The 20363-nt window shown below is 41.4% G+C and overlaps 1 protein-coding gene across 1 annotated transcript in view; it reads left to right on the top strand.

Moving 5' to 3' along the window:
• Window positions 1-10913, top strand: part of LOC139686112 (uncharacterized) — a 147080-nt gene extending 136167 nt beyond the window's left edge. The window contains exon 4 of the mRNA XM_071583295.1: window positions 7292-10913. Within this exon, the coding sequence (XP_071439396.1) occupies window positions 7292-8976 (1685 nt within the window). The 3' untranslated portion in view covers window positions 8977-10913. The remainder of the gene's footprint in view (window positions 1-7291) is intronic.
• Window positions 10914-20363: the final 9450 nt, after the last annotated feature.

Genomic DNA, 20363 nt, shown 5'->3' with positions numbered 1-20363 from the left:
TGTAGCTATATATGGTTAATTAAAAAATTATCGGGAAAAGTTTCGCAAAAATAGTTTTATTAAAGATATTGCTACAATGCCTCACAATTCTTCAAAGTAAATCTCTTTAGAGTCGAATCACTTTCGCTAGCAGTTTTTTTTACGACTCGAAGGCTCTCTGGTAGGCGGATGCCGGAAGGTCCTTAAGGGTACGCGTGCAAGCTTCTTTGACGGCACTTCGGGTCCCAAGGTGGTGTCCTTCGAGGGAGAATTTCACTTTTGGGAATAGAAAATAGTGCTGGTGCCAAGTCGGGACTGTAAGAGGGTTAGGCAATGGTCGCGATTCCGTTGCTGAAGGTCTTCTTAAGCAGATACACCGCTCTGCTCTTGGTCGTCCGTCAAAACCTTCCGGACGAGTTTAGTGCATATATTTCGCATAGCAAAATATTTAGTGAAAATGGTGTGATCTGTCATATCATCAATGCCAAAACGATTGGTGACCATGCCCACACTTAATCGACGGTCTGAATTGACTACTTAACGCACACATCATGAAAAAATTGTGACCGATACGTTATGCAAACATTGTTTATCAATGTTAAGCTATGTATTTGTGTTCAATGAAAAAATATGACTCGATAAAAATTTGCATAACTGTGCAATCTTCAATGGGAATTATGGTCCCAGAGCAATGAGGTCGGCCATATTAATAGATTTTTTTGTACTTTTCCGCAGTCTTCGATTATCAATTTTGTTTCCGTAAAGTCTGCGGAAAATGTCAATAAATCTTTCAATATATTTATCAAATACCTCTACGAAGTGAGGCCTGGAACCATGAAGTACAACGAGGACAGAAGTCTTCTTACCCATACCGCCGCCTCCCCCCCCTACACCATCTATTCCTTTCTTTCCCTAACCCTGACCAGTCCCTTCTCCCAACCCCTCCTCCACCACCTTCCTCGGCACCCCCTCACGTTTCATCCTCACCCACCACAACTCCTTCACCCCCTCCAATTATCGCCTCTTCTCATCCCTTCGGTCTCTCATCCCGTCCCCAGCCCCTCCCTCTACCCTCCCCCCGCCACATACCCCGCAATCTTCCTTCCTCTTCTCCCTGTACCCAATTTAATCGCATCCCTCCTCCCTCACCTCGGTTCTCGTTTCATTCCATTCCCCTTGCTTCCTTCCATCCAGAACCAATCTAAATTTGAATTCCTTCCTAATTTTGGTCTTTTAACATTTTGACTACTTGGACCCCCTAGATCTCAGATACATGAGCTCTTGGTACGCATTTAAAGATATATTGTTTTGGTGTTCTACTTCATATGGAATTATTGTAATAGACGCGGGGCTGACTGAAGTAGAAACATGGGTCGTTTCAGCAAACTCCACGTGAGCCTTTTAGACCTCCTTCGCCCCCTAATCTTCATATTATCTCCTCTACTATCCTTTCATACTCCCATCTCTCCCACGCTCATCCTCACAAGCCCGTACAGTCTATTTCTTTACATGGTAACCTCCCTTTTTTACGTGGGATTATGCAGCATGTGTGGTGAATCACGCCGTGTTTTCTAAATTAACCTGTTGAAGAGTTACCAGTGTTTTCTTCCACTTAAATTTTTTGTTTATCTTTCCATTCCCGCGCGCCAATTAAGGTCTTACCGTGATAACATAATGTCCGCCAGCATATTATTTACTGTGCAGACGTTTTCAAAACAATAAATCGGGAGGCGGTAGTATCACAAAAAATATCAGAAAATCTAATCGATAGTCGGTCTAATTGGTAGAATAAAATTCAATAGGATAAGGAACAATTTAGTATCGAATGAACATCACTGGTATGGAAATACGTGGATCACCTTTATATCTCATGTGCATATATATGTATATATATATATATATATATATATATATATATATATATATATATATGAATGCACATTGATATAGATATAAGTAAAATCAATAGGAGCACGTATAAAAGACAAACTCTCCGTTTTATAAAAAACAAACAAATATCCGCGGTTCAAGTCCCGATCGAGGAAATATTTTTGCTCTTCTAATATTCTTGATTTCGCCTGCCCCAATTCTCCTGTGTACGTCTTTTATGTGTATTTCTATCTCATTTCCTTCTATATCTTCATCTATATCTATGTGAATGAATATTTGTTCGCATATGGTTGGTTTTTCGTATTTGAATATATGTATGTATGTGTATATATAAATAAATATATAAATATATGTATATATATATATATATATATATATATATATATTTATATATTTCTTCCAAATGGAACCCTCTTCGGCGACGCACAAATATATAAAAACACAGTTGTAGATTTTTAAAACATAGAAACACAAAGAAAGGACACTCGCATATGTCATATGTAGTTTTGACGTTTCGACGGCTCGACCGATGTATAGTATATGTGTATATATATATATATATATATATATATATATATATATATATATATATATATATATATATATATATATATATATATATAACCTTTCTAGCGATACCCTGGGGAGAGCAAAATATGTTCTCATGCTCCAGCCACCGCCCGCTTTCCCCCGTTTGTATCCTTGTTGTTTCTCTCCTCCTCCTATTGCCCTCATTCCCCGCCGTACATCGTTACCCTCTTCACTCCCTCACCGCACACCGCTGCCAAATCCTCCCCCACCTCGCGCATTCTCTTCCCTTCTGTCTTTCTCTCCCTCTCACTCCCTCTCTCCCAGCACACCCATCCTCCTACCGCCGGCTTGCTCCAAACACCCCAACTCACCTTCGACTCACTCCAACCCTGACTCTCCACATACCCACGCTCTATTCTTCTTTCCTCACCCACTCACAACCCCTTCCTTCCTCTCCAAGTCGACGAGAACCCCTCCCCAGCGTCTCATTTCCATATTTCTTCCTTGGATTAGTCCGCTCTTGCCTTCTTTCTACTCTTCTACCCCCTCCCCCCCGCTGCACGTCTCTCGTCGCTTCCCCCCCTCTGTCCAATACACCCTCCCATCCCGTTCCTTTAACTCTTCCGAGAATCATGGTCTCATCGTGTCTTTCCTCCGTTTTACTCAACTTTAACCCTCGACTTTACGCCCTTTTACCGAAATCCCATTTTATATTAAACTATCTCTCCCCGCTCATTGCTCGTTCGTTAGCCTAACTCCCACGATGGCAGTCCATCTCCATTCGTTCCTCGCCTCCTCCGCCCCCCCAACGGCTCTCCTCCACTCCCTGCGATCCATTCACCTGCGCTGACCGGCTGCTCTTGAAGTCGAGGAGACATTTTTGTTTGCTTCATCGTAGGTGTAATGCGGCCGGAGGCGCGGAATATTTTATTAGAGAGGGCAGTGTAGACAGACATCTGGGGCAAGTCATTGCTCTCTCCTCCCCCCCCACCCGCCCTCTCTGAATCATCGATGCCCACCCATGTGCTCCCGTCTCGGATCCCGTAGTCATTTCTCCTATGGCCGGATCTCACCCCACGTCCCATATTCCCTTCCCGTAAAATTCAGGGGTTGAGATCACCTGATTGAGGGATCTCAACCCCTTCACCCTTCCTCCTGTCTATCTCCCTCCGTGCCACAATTAACCCTCCCACTCCCTCCGTTCCCCCTCTGGAACTGGCTCTTTCGTAATGATGACCTATCATATACCAGACATGACTTTTGGTAATAGCGCGGATCGGAATCCTGGCGGATGAATAAATTTGTACCGAACATGAAATCATTCCTCACCGTGGCGAATGCTGTAACTCACCGAATAAACCTCGAATCTCGTTCGAGTTATGTATAAATGCAGCTTGGTACTAAAGACTTTCATTTACAGAACCGACCATGTACCCACAAAATGTATAGGCACTTAATTCTTCGATGCCTAGGAATTTTATGACGCTCCCTTTGTTGAGTAACTCCTTCTTTTAGGTGAGTTTTATAATCCAATATGAAAAAAATCTTAAGTTCATAAAATGGATTACAACAGAAGTCCCATTTCAACCGGTGCGGAGCCCTTTAAGTTCCTCTTGCATTCATGGTTAACTGCCGCTTCTTCGGGAAGATGATTTACCAGATTCAGCTTTAGTTTTGTGCTCATGAATTTTAAGTGTCAATAAACTATTGTTGTCACTTTTAAAGATATATTTTAACTGCATTCGTAAATGTTTAGTCATTATTATCCGTTTTTCTTTAGAATTTCCACTATTTTCTTCAAAGTGATAACATTTTCTTTTCTCTATCAATATGATAACTAATAGACCTTTCTACCCGATGCGCAACAATTAATTATCCTTCCCTTTGGCTAAAAAAAAGTATCGTGTGAGGCAGAGATATAAAAGTGATTTAAAATTTGAGGTCAAAATCATGTAAATCCCCAATTATGAATTCGGATTGTGGAAGTGAGCAAATATTTTCGGAAACCCCATTCAAAACTGATGAAGTGTCCACGGATGTCGACCACGCTCACAATTAGCGCTAATTTGCAAAAAAAATTACATTGCAAATGAGCAGTGATGCCCCCAAAATTCCAACCGCAGAATGATTCCGGTTGGCCAGCATACGGTTCATTAGACCTAAAAAAGTCAGCTTAAAAAAATCCTTTTTTTCAGAAGACTTTTTCAGAAAATTCTGGCGTTAGGCAGTAAATTGACTTATGGAAACGCTTTTCCCCAATTAATTATCCCATTTTTTAAACAAGATCGATAAATTCCACCAGTGCCCGTACTTAATTTATGGATGGTTAGCCTATTGAAAAGTGCAAAACGTTGAGTAAAAGGTTGCGTATTAAAAACATAATTATTCCACCAAAATGACTAAACAGTACCCATTTCACCAAGCTGGGATCCCGTCAATTAGACATTTAGGGACAGATCTTCTTCTACAAATGATCACCCTGATCTAAATACACCTTGGTTGGTGCTGGTGGAGCAGTTGCCCGAATTAAATGACTTATCCTGTTGGAAACCCGACATTCACCCATTCCTCAAAATTTACAGTTAAATGGTACTCGCTGATTTTATTCTACTTTTATGATGGTCAACGAGAACACCATATTCGTCATTTTTCATACATCATTTTTGGAGTGATATTTGGCCGTTGAGCTTTGTGCCGGGAAGTCTTTTGTCGACCAACTCTCCGGAAGCACTGCCTACCGATGCCCCAACTCCCACCGTTGAGGGCATCCGGAGCCCCCGGCCACGCGAGGGTCATTTGCCGAGGTGACGTGGTCACCACCTCGGGTGAGGATTTTTCTCAAATGCGCCGAATTCTGCCGCCGCGGCAGTTTGATGGGGTGCTGGGGAGGGCAGGGGCAAGGGGCGCATGGAGTAAGGTTGGTGATGAGACAGGACAAGGATATGGGGCACGCTCCCTGTACCATGGAAATGGAACCACTGCGCGCACCGTAATTCTTGTCCGCAATCGCCGATTCAAGGCACGGAGAACCCCGCCCTCTTCACCCTCGAGGAACTTGCCCCTGGGGGTGATGGTGGAAACTATTTCAAAGGAGTTGCTCGGAGCTCCTGGGGGAGGGGGTTGAAGGAGGAGGAGGAGGTCCCTTTTCAATAATTACATAAGGGCCGGCGCATCCCCCGACACATTCGCAACAACCTTTTCCCCACCTCACCGAAATAAATTGCCGCCGTGAAGCAGCCATGAGGTCATGGCACGCGTGACCGCGCATGCCGATGGGGAGGGAAGGGGGAGGCTATTCGTCGTCCCAGCCAATCTGTCGCCCGAGCTGCGGGTCCGGCCCACGGGTGCTCGGGGGAGCGAGAGGGTGAAATACCCACCCCGGTGGTGAGATAAATATTCCCCTTGATTCCTTCATCGCAGCTGTTTAAGGAGGTAATAAATGCCGTCCCGTTGTCAAGCTTTCGAAACGTGTTGAGAATGTATAGACTTCTGGCGTCAGCTATTTTTGAGGATATTGGAGTGGTAAGATTCTCTTCACGAAATATAAAAACTGAGAGATTGAAAAGAGTTCGTTATCCGGAGCTGGGGATTCGTTGTGAATCATCAAATCTCATGCGGCCTTACGTATACCAGTACAGAAGTTTCATCTCCAGGTGCTTGTTTTACCACAAATGCACCCCTATTTATGTGATCGGACATGGAATAAATAAGAAACTTGACGCTAAGATTAGAATATTAATCTCTTTGTCAAGTCAAATCAAAGGGTACTGGTTATATGTCGAAGTTTATTTATTTCCCAATCCCTTATCCTGCGTGGATGATGAAATTCGAATCGCAATTGGGGCGCATTAATACCCTTTACTATTTCATGCGTTTTCTCTGATCAGCTTTAGAACCCCACGGCGCAGATTTACTGTCTCATCATGATAATTCAGATAAATTTCATTTCTCCTCTTACCTTGATGGTGTTTAATTTGAAGCAGTATCTTGTTATTCGAGTCTTTAGATTTTGTTTCTGTTTCTAAATTACGTAACCTTATTCCAATGCAACAATTTCAGAGTGTAAAAATCATTCGCCTTGACTGGGATTCGAACCCAGATCCCTCAATATCCGGTCGAGTGCTTTAGCCACTTAAGCTACCGAGGCGTCCACTTAAACTCTGAAATTTTGGGGCTTTTAAAGGAACAAGATGTTGTGACGAAATACCGTACATACAATGTCACAGGCATTCGTAGTCGTGCGCGAGGCGCCACAGTCCACGAGGTTAAAGCCAACTTTAAACACTTATGTTGTTTTCACTGTGACAAATTCCAAAGAAACTGCGGGAGATGCCGCAACAGTAACTTTAAGAGGACGCCTCGGTAGCTTAAGTGGCTAAAGCACTCGACCGGATATTGAGGGATCTGGGTTCGAATCCCAGTCAAGGCGAATGATTTTTACACTCTGAAATTGTTGCATTGAAATGCACATTAGCGGATGACTCCGTTAAAAGTTACTGTTGCGGCATCTCCCGCAGTTTCTTTGGAATTTACGTAACCTTATGGTTGCGAAACGAAAGTAAATTATTACTTCCATGCGTGTTACCTTTTATTTCGAATTTTTTTGCGTGTACAGTATACGTGATATACAGTAGTGAGTTTCTCTTTTGAAAAACTATTTAAAATAAACTTCTCGTAGTAGCTTACGTAGTTTAAAATTCTGTTATCATCAGTGCTAAAGTATCGTAGAATATTACCTGAACACTGTAGTTTTAATGGTCTAGCTGTAAAGCAAAGAACAGCATTACTTTTTTAGTTAAAATGCTTATATTTAACCTTTAAAGATAAAATAACTTCAAGAAACCAAAAATCAATGAAAAAATTAATAATTATATTTTCTTTTGTTTTTCAGAAATGGAGTGGTGTGCTTTCCGAGGTCGATCCGTGCGTAAAGCAGTTTTCTTGCTTGCCTTGTGGGGTCTCTCCGCAGTGGCTATCCTGCACCTAGCTTCCCATACTGTCGATTCTCCAACTTTGAGTGGAGGCTATGTCAGCAGTCGTCTGTTACTGGAGAAGGTCAGCGAGCCTCGCGGCCGTGGCGGAGAGTCCACTTCAACGACTGAGAACATTTTAGATCTGGAGCCCATTGTGGATAAATCTCCCAGCCGCTCAGAAGACATGCTTGTCGACGAGATACAGCGCCGTGTTCCTAGCTTACCAATAGCGTACTGGAACCAGCATAAGAATAAACCCATGTTTTTCAGAAATGAAAGTTGTGCCAAATTCCCCAGTTTATACGAACTAGAATTCAATAACCTTTATTGGCAAAGCCTTAGAACGTCAAATGGTACGTTTGAACTTTTTGGTGCGTATTATGACATAAGAAATCTGAGTAAAATTGGTCCTGCCGTAAGAATACTTGGCATGGTAGATAGAATTGAGCCGAAGGTTAAGACGTACTGCCAGTTCTGGTTTGAGAACCAGAAGGAACCGGTGTTTGTTAAGGTTTTGGAGTATAAGTATATCTGGTATCGCAAGTGGGGGAATTATAAGCAGGGCATATTCCAACCATATTTGATTGCATGTCAGATACCATCAAAATACCACAAGCAAGTTCCAGCATCTGTGTCACTAGTTGAGAAGCCTTGTGATACTGCGACGAACAATCTCCGCGTTATTTTCAATAATCCAGGGAAGAAAAAAGGATTTGCTGTGTGTGTCAAGGGGTTGGATTTTCTCCACGAAGACCTGTCAGTGAGACTAGTCGAATGGATCGAACTTTTAGGAATATTAGGGGCTGAAAAAGTGTTCTTGTATGAACTGCAAGTGCACCCTAATATAAGTAAAGTGCTTCGTCATTATGAAGAGAGAGGTAAAGTAGAGGTTACTCCCTTAACTCTTCCAGGAGGACAGCCAAATGTTCCAGGTTTCCAGCATATGTATCTCGTGAAAAAAGTTAACCACAAGCGTCAAAATGAGCTCATTCCATATAACGACTGTCTGTATAAGAACTTGTACACCTATGAATACATCGCTTTGCTCGATGTCGATGAAGTTATAATGCCAGTGAAAACAATGTCGTGGAGGGAGTTGATGGATGAAGTTCTTCCCAAGGCTCTTGCCATTAGGAATGAAACTAGAGCTTCATATAACGTGCGGAACGTGTACTTCTTGGATGATCTTATCCACGCTCATGGGTGGTTCAAGGACACGCCTAAGTACATGCACATGCTGCAGCACGTATACCGAAGCAAAAATTTTACAAATCCAGGGCAGTATGTGAAATGCTTTCACAACCCTGAGAGAGCTTTGACTCTGCACAATCATTTTCCGTTAGCATGTTTGGGTTCTGGATGTACATCTTACCCAATAAATACCACCGATGCTCAACTTCAGCACTACCGAGCGGATTGTGTTCGCACCTTGAAGAAGTCATGTGTGGAATACAGGAAGAACAGTGTAATGGACACCACTATTTGGAAGTTCAAAGAAAAGTTGATTGCACGAACAACGGAGACTTTGAAAAAACTCGGTTTCTTTGGGAACCAGCGCGGCAGCGGAACACAACTTGAACTTAGTTCAATGGAAACATCATAGGATGTCATACAATTCCAAAAATTATCCCAAAGTCATTTTTTAGAAGTAAACGGGGGAACCGTTTGTAGAGAACTGCTCAATATTATTTGACTTAAGAGAGAATGAAAAGACGGTTTTAAAATATGGAAATTGAAATTTTAATATCAAAACTTCGCCATATGTGTGTGAATATGATGTATGTATTTGTGTGTGTTTCATGTAATTTATGAGTTTAGCTGTCGCTGTAGCATTTTCTCTTGAGGATGAGTTGTGGATTCCTGGAGCCCTCTCTGAGTCCGCCTTATGAATTTATTTGAACACCATTGTAATGAATATTCCTCTTCAGACTACGCGTCTTTTCTCGCTGATCAGAATTTTAATAACCGTGTGGTCGTAATTGTCCATAGTCGCTGTGACTTAGGTAGTATTTTATGTCTATAATTTGCTGTGAATCGCACACTCAACTGTCGGTGCACAGAATCAAAAACTGGCATAATTTCTTGAGTCTTTTAATCGCTAACGAAAAATATTGATGTGAAATTAAGAAAAGTGAGGTCTAATGATTTTTATTGTTCCTTTTGAATGAAAGTGTTTATTGTGCATGTCGTAACAAACCAACTGTGATATTTTCTACCATAGTACCGCCAATATAAACCTAGAGTTATTAAGTGTGGATACTCTTTTGTGTGCAAAACTCTCTACACTTTCAGTGGCCAATCTTGCTAGTAGACGTTTTCGAATGGTGGTATGAACTTGAGTTATATTTTTTCCTGGGAAACAGTCTAATGCAGGTGTGAAGGCTATTTATGTTTCAAGTACCGAAGATTTAGAAATCTATTACAGGTGTTGGTTTTACCGCCGTTAAATCGTAAGAATGATCACCTTACCTAATATGAAGTTTATGATGATGAGTAGATGAGCTAATACGCAGAACTGATTTGCAATTTCTTTGGTTATTTTTTTTGTGATCACCCTTTGAGTGTATGGGTAATAATCATACCTTAGGGAGTTTCACTATAATTCTTTGTAAACAATATCTAATTGCATGCAGACCATTCCGTGTCAAGTTGCTTCAGGTTTGGTCTGAATGACTGTTTGGTAGGTGATTTTTACAGAGTAGTGGCGTCTTTCGAGATTGAGTGACGATGTATCTTTCTTTGCTTTCTCGATTGACATGTTTTGTAATGCTTGAAATTATTTTATTTGAACTTGGTTAGGAATTCTCTAACTATTTCATAGTTTGTATCATGCATGAGGTTTTTTTTATTCACGTCGCTTTTAATGTGTGATGTTTGATTTTTTTTAAATTGAATTATTACCATTCCACGTTTATATCCTTAAAATGCTTGGAAAAAAAATCAAATTGATACATTCCTTCCTTGGACATTTCGGCGAAAACATTGTGTGTTAGAGTAATTTCTATATTTCGCTTCGGGTTTAATAATTCTTTTCTCAGTTCCTTCAAAACTGTCTTTGATATGGAAATCCTTATTGCTAACTTGTTAAAAGCTAATTCATTCCTCAGTATCTTGCTCAAACTCGATTTTTCGTACGATTTGTTTTTCAGACACATAGAGAAGCTACGAGTCTGAAAAATAAGTGGTTAATGTTCAATTATGTATCATTCCCTGTAAACCCAATGTAGAATTTCATGTATGACCAGAAATTTCATGGAAAAATGCAGGTTGTAAAAATGTGATTAAAAAGTGAAAATAATTTGTTTGATTATACTAAATGTGATTGAAAAAAATATGTAAAGAATACTCTGTGTTCAAGGGAACAGATTTATGCTTCCAATTTACTGTGGATATCAAATTAATTTAACGTCATCGCATCTTGGTTTCTTTCCTCGGAAGTTTGTGATCGCAAGGCATTTTAATCTCCCAAGCCTTTCGTAATGATCACACATCAATGTATCCCTGAAAATATGCAGAAGTTGTAATAATACCTAATTTGAAATAAAATAATTAAAAGCTGCCAACGGTGACCCCTGAGCTTAATATCACCATCTCTTTTGACTCAATGCGAGAGAAGTGCGTCCGGAGTTCATTTTTCTACGGAATAAGATCGTGGGCAAACAAATAATCTATATATTTGCGAAAGCCACACGCCCAAATTCTACTTCCTAAATTTTCTGGTTAAGTGAAAATGGTGACTATTTTTAAATGAGAGTAACGTGCAGGATGCAACATTTAAAAAAATTGTACTTTTAAATTTATAGGGCATGAAATTTATATGCTATGAAAGATTTTGCTGATGCAAAAGATTACATTTTCGAGCATGGTTCATGGGCTACATTATTCCTAAGCAATAAGCGGATGGATTTCTCGCCAATGATATACCAGAGTTCTTTGGAGTAAGTATGTAAATGTGGAAGCAAGCCCATTCAAGGAAGAAAACGGAAAGGTAATAGCCTTGTTTGCCACGAATTATCCTCGCCTCCGTGACCATTGGAGAACATTGCAGCCCCTTAAAAAGAGTTTCTTCTAACCCTTCCCTTGGCGGCCTTTGTCGACACGCATCCACGCACACTTCCGGCCTAGGGGAGAGGGGCCGTCCCTCCTAGGGAGGCCCGTAACGATCCTGCCCACAGCGCCTCACGCCCACAAGCGGGCCTTGCGTGGGATGGTGTGATGAGGGAGCGATCAGAGCCGAAAGAAAGATGAAAGAGATTTAATCCCATGAATGCTGTTTGAAATGGGAAGAAGCTCCATTTAGAGTATGAAAATGGCCGTGTTTTGAAAAAAACACCACGGGTACTGCTCATCATTTTCCAACGTACGATCAGTCTGGGGCAAGGTATGCCATTTTTATGCTAATAAAAGTAAGCTGATCAAAGTCCTTGTGCATTCACCGGTGCTCACTTTGAAAAAAAACACGATAAAATATGATTCCACGGGAACTAACTACTGTCACCTTCAATTCTCAGGAGACATCAGTAAAACTGCAGCAAATTAGAGCAGCAAAACATACAAATGTTTAAATTCCCCGGAATAGATCTGCATAGCTTTTAACGAAGCATTGTTGAAATAATGGGCTTGAGGGCTTTTAAAGACTTGTTGCCTATCCGCGTGCAACGAAAATTTGGCTACACATGTGTGCCGGCGAGGAAAAGGCGTCTGATTGCTTTCAATGGCGGTAACTAGTGCTGTCCTTAGGGAGACACTGCGTTGATGCAAGTTCAGACTGGAAAACACGTACCGTTTGGTTAGAAACTTAAATCAGCTAGTGCTGAACGTGTATTTGATGAGAGAATTATTGCCAAATGCGCTAATTTCAAATATATTAAATTATAAGAAGAAGTTGCGGTAGGACTAGTATTCAACCACTTGACACGAAAGACAAATTGATAAAAATTCTTGATAATGTTCCAGTTTAACCTGAAAGGACCAATAGCAGATATTTGAATGAGCGGCATTTTAATTAGTTGGAAGGTAAACAGGAACAGAATATATCCGCCAAAAAGATTGATATTGGGGAACAATGAGAGGGGTTTAAATAAATGTTTAAGGTGTAGTTTCTTCAATAATTTCTTGCATAATTTGCTCTCACTCCCTCTTCATAATCAGACTGAAATATTTTGGTAGTGAGTATTTTAAATGATACTTTGTGTATTGTCATCAATCATATTAAGAAATAATAAATAAGCTTTGATGGAAATATGAGAACCAAGTAAGAAAAATATTTCACCATTTAAAAATGAAAAAAAACTCTAACCTCTAGGTTATATATATTTCAATTCAGGATACCTTATGCTCGAATTAAATTTTGAAATCCTCAATATGTTATCTTGCCAAGTGAATTATCTAATTTGAGTGCCCAATTGTTTAAATCCCAAGAATTGCCGAAGGGGAAACAATTTTTTCCCAAAATCCTAGTTTACATACATACTTTTATTGAAAGCAAATATTTAAAAAATACTCTAATCTGTCCTATATTTCCACCCCAAATGTATTGAAGTGATCATTTACCCTCAATATTGACTTGTAATGAAGTCATCTGCTGGACAAATTGCAAATAAGGCAGTTAACATGGAAATTTCATTCCATTGAATTCGGCTGCTACTAATAGGGCAGTCCACAAACACAAGGTGTGATCAAAAAAAGACAGGACTGATTTTATAACTTGTTTATTTTGACGGATACAGCTTTATGGAATTTGTCACCCTCAAAGTACGAGTACATACCTTGGCTGACGACACACCTTTGCCAACGTTTCTTCCAGCTCTCGAACCCTACCTGGTAAACCGCCTTAGAGATCCTCGTCAGATCTGCCGTACAATTAGTTTGAATGTCCGCAATAGAGTCAAATCGGCGCCCTTTCAAGGTTGATTTTAAATTTGGAAACAAGAAAAGGTTTTAAGAAACTCTGGTTCGGCATTGGCTCGATCCAGGAGTTCCTGAAATATGTCCACACGGTTTTATCTCTGTTCATCAGTGAGCACCTATGGGACGAATTTTGATGCGAGGCGCGTCATTCCCAAAATTTCTGTCAAAATTGTCTGACAGGATCCAAAACAAATGTTCACTTCCTCGGCTATCTCCCTAACAGTAAAACGACGATCTTCCCGCACCAAATCTTCCTCCAATTTGACAGGGTTGGGGTCTGTCGAAGTGGAAGGCCGCCCCGTTCGCGAATCTTCATCTGTCGAGGTTCTGCCCGATTTAAAACGACTGTACCACTCAAAACACTGGCTTCGACTCAAAGGGTACATAAAAAAGGCTTGCTGAATCATTCCAAATGTCTCCGTATTCCTTTGTCAAGTTTTAAACAAAATTTCACGCACACACGCTGTTCCTGAAGCTCCTTCATTGCTGCCGTTGCACGCGGCGACGAACAGGTTAAGACACGTTCCGCTGCTGCTGCATAACGACTAGACTTAAACAAACACAACAACTCTCGTTTTAGTTGTCAGATGTGTTGCTAGATGATGGCCCACTGTCTCTCGTTTCGATCCGTTGAACGGTTTGCGCAGAAAGTCCTGTCTTTTTTTGATTACACCTTGCAAGTGTGTGAAATTATGGAGCGTGAAGAAAACCTCTTGGTCTTTAGAATCCACCAGGGAGGGTAGGAATATATCGAGCAGAGCGTGCATCGACGATTTGGCTGTGAAGGGTGCACCGTGGATTTTGGACGTCGATTTGCAGTGACCGGACGCCTGATTTAAGTATCCCGAGATCTCGTCCAGACGTCAGTAGGCCTGAATTCAAGTAAGTTTTTCAGCTTCATTAATGAGCAAGAAAAGTAGTGCTTGATTAGACTCTTTGGTGTAGCTTTTGGTATTTATCAAGTAACACCTGCCGAATGCCAAGGTCTAAAAGATTCCAAAAGCCCGGAGTACGCAAATGAACGAATTTTTCTCACTCACCAAGCGAAATATTTTATGGTGGCCCCATATTCATATTTTACCTCGTAGTAAATCTAATTTTGCGTCGATTTTAAAAGTTTGGTTTCTTCCCATTATCGAGATGGCACGTCCAAAACGCCAACTTGGGTAGCCATAAATTACGTTCACCGTTTAAACTCGCAACGTGGCCTAGATAGCCTCCGACTTCTTCTTCACATCTGTTAAATGCGTCCGCTGTGCTGTCACCCGTAGAGATATTAGGAAGGAAGTAACAAAAATGATTTATATGTTGTCTGTCGTTTATCAACCGCACTAATCATTTCACGACAATATATAGCTCAGGCCTCATATCCATAAAATTTCATCATGACATCACGCACTCGCTCTAGTGTTCGCCTAGGTATCCTCCACAATCCAGTGAAAGATTTCTACAATAGTGCTGATAGAAGACCATCTGCGTCTCCAATGCAGAGCATAAACTCGTAAAAAAGTATTTCTCAACATTACATTTCTACTTATGAAACAATTATTTCAATCCGTCAACCGGTACCGGTCGACCTTTCATTTTAAAATACCACCACATAGCATACTTGGGTCTTGAAAACAGCGCCGTGGGTTTAGGATGAGTCCCCAAAAGGTTCTCAAAGTAGTAGTCCTAGTAGTTTGAGGTGAGGCGCCATCTGAGGTCATTTGCGCCATTAAGAATGGATGGGAAAGGAGGTAGGGTGGAGAGGAACCCGGCGATAGCCCACTATTAGCGAAAGGTGCCGAGGGGTCCACAGTTAAACATCCCATTCGACGGACGGCGTACGCGCTCAAAAGTGCTCTCCACAAATCACCTCAAGTGGGGATCGTGTTACCACTGAAAAATCTCCGCCACATTCAGGGTTCGAACCCGGGCCCTCTCGGCGGGAAGGCCGTACGTTAGCAACGGCACCATTCCGATCCACATGGGCGACAAAAGAATTTATTTTATTTCAATAGTAATTCCATATTTGAAGAGTGATTTGGATGTGGTGAATGGGCTGTAAGTTCATGTGGATTGGCTCTAAATGGTTTCTCTTATTTCCAAAATCCTGGACGGTAAATTTTTCCAGGGTATTTGCTAAAATTCCCGATAAAGTTCATCAAAGTAATGAAATACCCTTCCTTTCCGATATGCAATAACTGTGGGAATTCCAATGAAAATAATTCGGGATCCGTGTATTGCAACCGGTGGCAAATATTGACAAACTTTCGTGGAAACATTTTCTTCTGTGAGATAAATGGAATGACTAGTCTTTCCTATAATGCTTGAGAAAATTAAATTTCTAAGGAACAATGCTTGAACCCAGATCTCTTCGGAAATTAAAACAAAACCCGACGCATCGCTAACTACTACATTACTTAGGCATTCCGTTTGGGGGGTACGTTTAACCTGTGAGTTAAGTCTACATTTCTATGCGAGTATTTCTAAGATTGAAAGTCTGCCCAGTTATTTTTCTCCACAATATCAGGTTGGCGATTCATGATTGTGAGAAATTTGTTTCGTTCTTAGAAATTCTTTCAGAAGACGTTTGGATACTAAACACATAGAGTACTTGGCATGAATACAAAGGCATGTTACTCAAATTTGAGGGAGGTTTAGGGAAATGCATCCAAATGTAACCCACGCAAGAACGAACGACACAGGAGATAAAGCAACGATAAGTGGAGAAATTACCACTTACTTAAACCTATCTTTCAATTTGGATGTCATTATGTGCTCACTGAAAATTTCCGCTTTCGAAACTAATCAGTTTCTCTAACCAATGCCTGCAATTTTATCGTATCTTAATAGAAAGCCTAATGAAAACCATTGATACTAATAAACCCTCCGGACTTGATCAAGTATGAAAGTCAAGATGACTTAATAACGAACATACAAAAGTCAACTGGCGTCAGGACCACGTGCCATATATGGACATAGCACTTAAGATGTACCTAATAAATCACATCGAACCTGATCAATGTCCGAAAATGACCAAAATACACTTACAAATGTAGTTGTCTTTTCATCTCAGGATCGTAGTAATGGATCCAGACTTAGTCAAAAATACATTTTTTTTTCAAAAAAGCGGCTCATTCGCACAAACTTCGTTGCTTTGATTCTTGATTAATGGAAAGTCTCGATTCTTAATGGGCATCAATGAGCTCCCTGGGAACTCATCTCTCAAATGATTTTCTGTACAATAAATGTTTATGAATGATATTATGAACAGTCCGAAAACTTAATTGAACTTCCTTAGTTATTATTTCAATACAAACTCTTCTGTTATCACTAATATAATCCATCCTCGAATCCGATGAGGGATCAGAAAGTTCGACTGGACGTCCACCTCGGGGTTCACCTCCCACGCTTGTTTGTTTACTTTTAACCTATCAACCCACTTGTGAACTTTCGCACGGTACGTATAACTTTTCCGGTATTGTACCAATCAACATCTATCTTCATTTTACTTGGTTTTACTACTTCTTCGGCTAAAAATCTAATGACAGAGCGCTGCACTTCTAAGGTGCAATCGTCTCGTGGACCTGCTTTAACGAACTGAATATTTTGAGGTTATGTGGACATAAAATAACTAAACGACTAATCAGAGCTTATTCCTAGGTCACCTACGAACACCCCTGAAAAATGGTAAAGACTCATTGGATAATTTTAAAATGAGATAATTCGTCTATTTACTTATAAAATGGCCCTTGTAGTTGTGTACGAGTGTTTATGTATATATAGGATATATACGTGCATGTATATATATATATATATATATATATATATATATATATATATGTTTATATATATAAACCATATATATATATATGTTTATATATATAAACCATATATATATATATATGTGTTTATATATAAACCATAAACACAGTAATCAACCCGAAGGTCGGTTTGGTAGGTGATGGTAGAGTTCACGGCGCGTGAAATTCACACATCAAGGTAGAGGACCAGTTCCTTTCCCTGTATGCATGCATGCATATGAATGCATGTAGGTATGCATGTATATATAAATATACAGGGTTCGTCCGGAAATTAAGTGTACTGAGCTCAGGAAAAAAAATTTATTACACTTTTACATATCTTAAGCTAATATTCCTCAAAATAGGACCCTTGTGAGTCGATACACTTGTTCCAGCGGCGTTCCCATTCCTGGAACGCTCCCGCGAAGGCATCATCGGGAACCTCTCGAAGACACGTCGTCACGGCCTCTTTGACGGCGTCCAAAGTCCCGTATCGCGTTCCTTTCAAACTCCTCTTTATCTTCGGGAACAGAAAGAAGTCCGGTGGTGCCAAGTCCGGGCTGTAGGGCGGGTGCGGCAGCGTTGCCACGCCGTGCTTGGCCAAGAAGTCCGACACGACAAGCGCGGTGTGAGACGGCGCATTGTCGTGATGCAGCCGCCAGATGTTTTTGATCGCTGGCCGGACGCGGGCGACTCGTTTTCGAAGCCTGTCGAGCACTTGGACGTAAAATTCAGCATTTACAGTTTGTCGTTCAGGTACAAATTCGTAGTGGACGACTCCCCTTTTGTCAAAAAAGACAATGAGCATCGCCTTGATCCGAGATTTTCTCATGCGAGCTTTCTTTTGACGGGGTGATGATGGGGTGTGCCACTCCGCACTTTGTCTCTTCGACTCCGGGTCGTACTCAAAGATCCACGTCTCGTCACCCGAAACAACGTTCTCTAAAAAATGTGGATCATTTTTGCAGTGATCCGCAAGTTGTGTCGCGATTTCCAAACGATTGGTCTTTGATCATCACTGTGCACTTTCGGCACCAACTTTGCACAAATTTTTCGCATCTGTAATTGCTCCCTAATAATCTCGTGCACTATTTTTTTTGGCACATTACACTGCTCTACTATCATCCGAACACTAAGACGACGATCAGAGTTCAGTACATCGCGAACTTTTCGCACATTTTCGTCGGTGAGTGTCGTTGATGGGCGTCCAGGCCGTGGTTCGTCGTCGACCTCTTCTCTGCCCTCCACGAACATCTTGTGCAACCGAAAGATCATGTTTCTGGACATGGCTGACTCCCCCTAAGCCTGGTTAATCATACCGACAGTTTCGGTAGACGATTTCCCAAGCTTTACCGCAAATTTGATGGAATAACGCTGCTCCAAAAACTTCGGCATCGCGTTCCGTGACGTGGGTCGAGCGTGGAGGTTCGCGTTAACAGAGCTCCTCACTACACCACAGCTCAGAGCCGACTGCCTTTTTCAGCGTCGCTTGCCAACATACCCCCCTCCAATCACAGCCCGTCAGAGCGGTGCTGGGCGCGCCTGGAGCGGCGGGAAAAAATCAGTACACTTATTTTCCGGACGAACCCTGTATATATATATATATATATGTATATATATATATATATATATATATATATATATATATATATATCCCCTCCCCGGACTATAACCTTGACGTGGTGGAAGGGCTTGTGAGTTCCAATGACCCCTAGAGCTGTGCTGGCGGGAGTAATAATAATTGCTCCCGGTAGGGTCACCCATGCCAGATAGGTCGAAGGAGCCAGACGAAAGGAAGTCCCTGCAACGTCTATTCCTCAGTGAGGCGGCTGCAATGGCGTCTGACCCCAGTGGGGCGGCCAGTAAGTGATGGTGTCACGTTAAAAACACTTTTCAGGGAGGCAACGGGAAACCACCTCAATTAATATTCCCAAGATTTAAATTTTGAACAATACAGAGATTTTGGGTCCTGGCAACTACGGGGCCGTGTGTCGTGCCCGGCAGCGGGGGAGGCAAGGCTTCCGCGGTCGTCATCCCGCGAAACCCTTGCAGGGGAAAACCAGCAGCAGCAGGACAGAAGACGCAGGAGAAGAAGACCAAATTAGTTAGAATAGGATCGTGGAATGTTAGGATTATGTTGAGGACAGGGAAATTGGAGAATGTTAAGCGAGAAATGGGAAGGGGAAATATAGATATTTTACGTCTATACGAGGTGACCTGGAAGGATAGTAGGGATTACTGGAGTGATAATTATAGAATAATATGCAGCGGCGGGGACGAGAGCCAACGAGGGGTTGCCATAGTATTACATGAAGAGGTAGGAAGAAGCGTAATCAACATAGATCAGGTAATGGATAGATTATTACCATTAGAGATAAAAGCAGAGCCGATGAACTTGATTATTACTCAGGTATACATGCCACCGAGCAACCATAAGGAAGAAGAGGTCGACAGGATATACGATCAGTTAGAGGACATAATCGCGGGTGTTCCTGCAGGAAAATATTTGATAGTGATGGGGGATTGGAATGCGACGGTAGGCGAAGAAAGAGATGGTGACGAGGTCGGGGACTACGGTTTAGGCACGAGGAATGACTTCGGGGAGAATGCAGTTGAGTTCTGCAGGAGACCGGGGCTGGTCATCACCAACACTTGCTTTAGACACCACAAAAGACGCAGGTATATATGGAAAATGCCAGGTGACTCAGAAAGGTATCAGCTAGATTATATCCCGTTTAGACACAGGTTTAGGAACAGTGTGATAAATTCCCACAGCTTCCCGGGAGCGGATGCTGACTCTGACCACAATTAGTTGTTATGAAATATAGCGTCCGTTTCAAAAAGATAATGCAGGGGCGGCGAATTAGAAAATGGAAGGTAGAAGCATTAAATGGTTTGAAAAGGAAGGAATACAAACAGGCGGTAGAGGAAATCATGGAGCATGGTAAAGAGCTAAGTACTATCGAAGAAAAATGGAAAAGTATCAAGAATGGGTTACCTAAAGCCGCAAAAGAGACTATTGGAACTGTTAACGCTAAAAGGACTGGGAAACCATGGATTACGGATGAGATGATTACAAAGATGGCTGATCGGCAGAAATGGAAGAATGTAAATACAGAATTAGGAAAAATTAAGTACATTGAATTAAACAATAAATTGAGGCGGCAAACTAATAAAGCAAAAGAAGCATGGTGGAAGACGCAGTGCGAGGATATGGAAAGTCTGTAGAGGAAGGGTGAAATCGGTGCGCTGTATAGCAAAGCTAAATCTTTATCGGGTAGTAAGAAAGGGA

Source organism: Hetaerina americana, unplaced genomic scaffold (genome assembly GCF_022747635.1).
Source record: "Hetaerina americana unplaced genomic scaffold, ioHetAmer1.1.p SCAF_13, whole genome shotgun sequence".
Lineage (NCBI taxonomy): Eukaryota > Metazoa > Arthropoda > Insecta > Odonata > Calopterygidae > Hetaerina > Hetaerina americana.
Note: the sequence above shows the minus strand (reverse complement) of the source record. Positions and strands in the feature narration are given on the sequence as shown.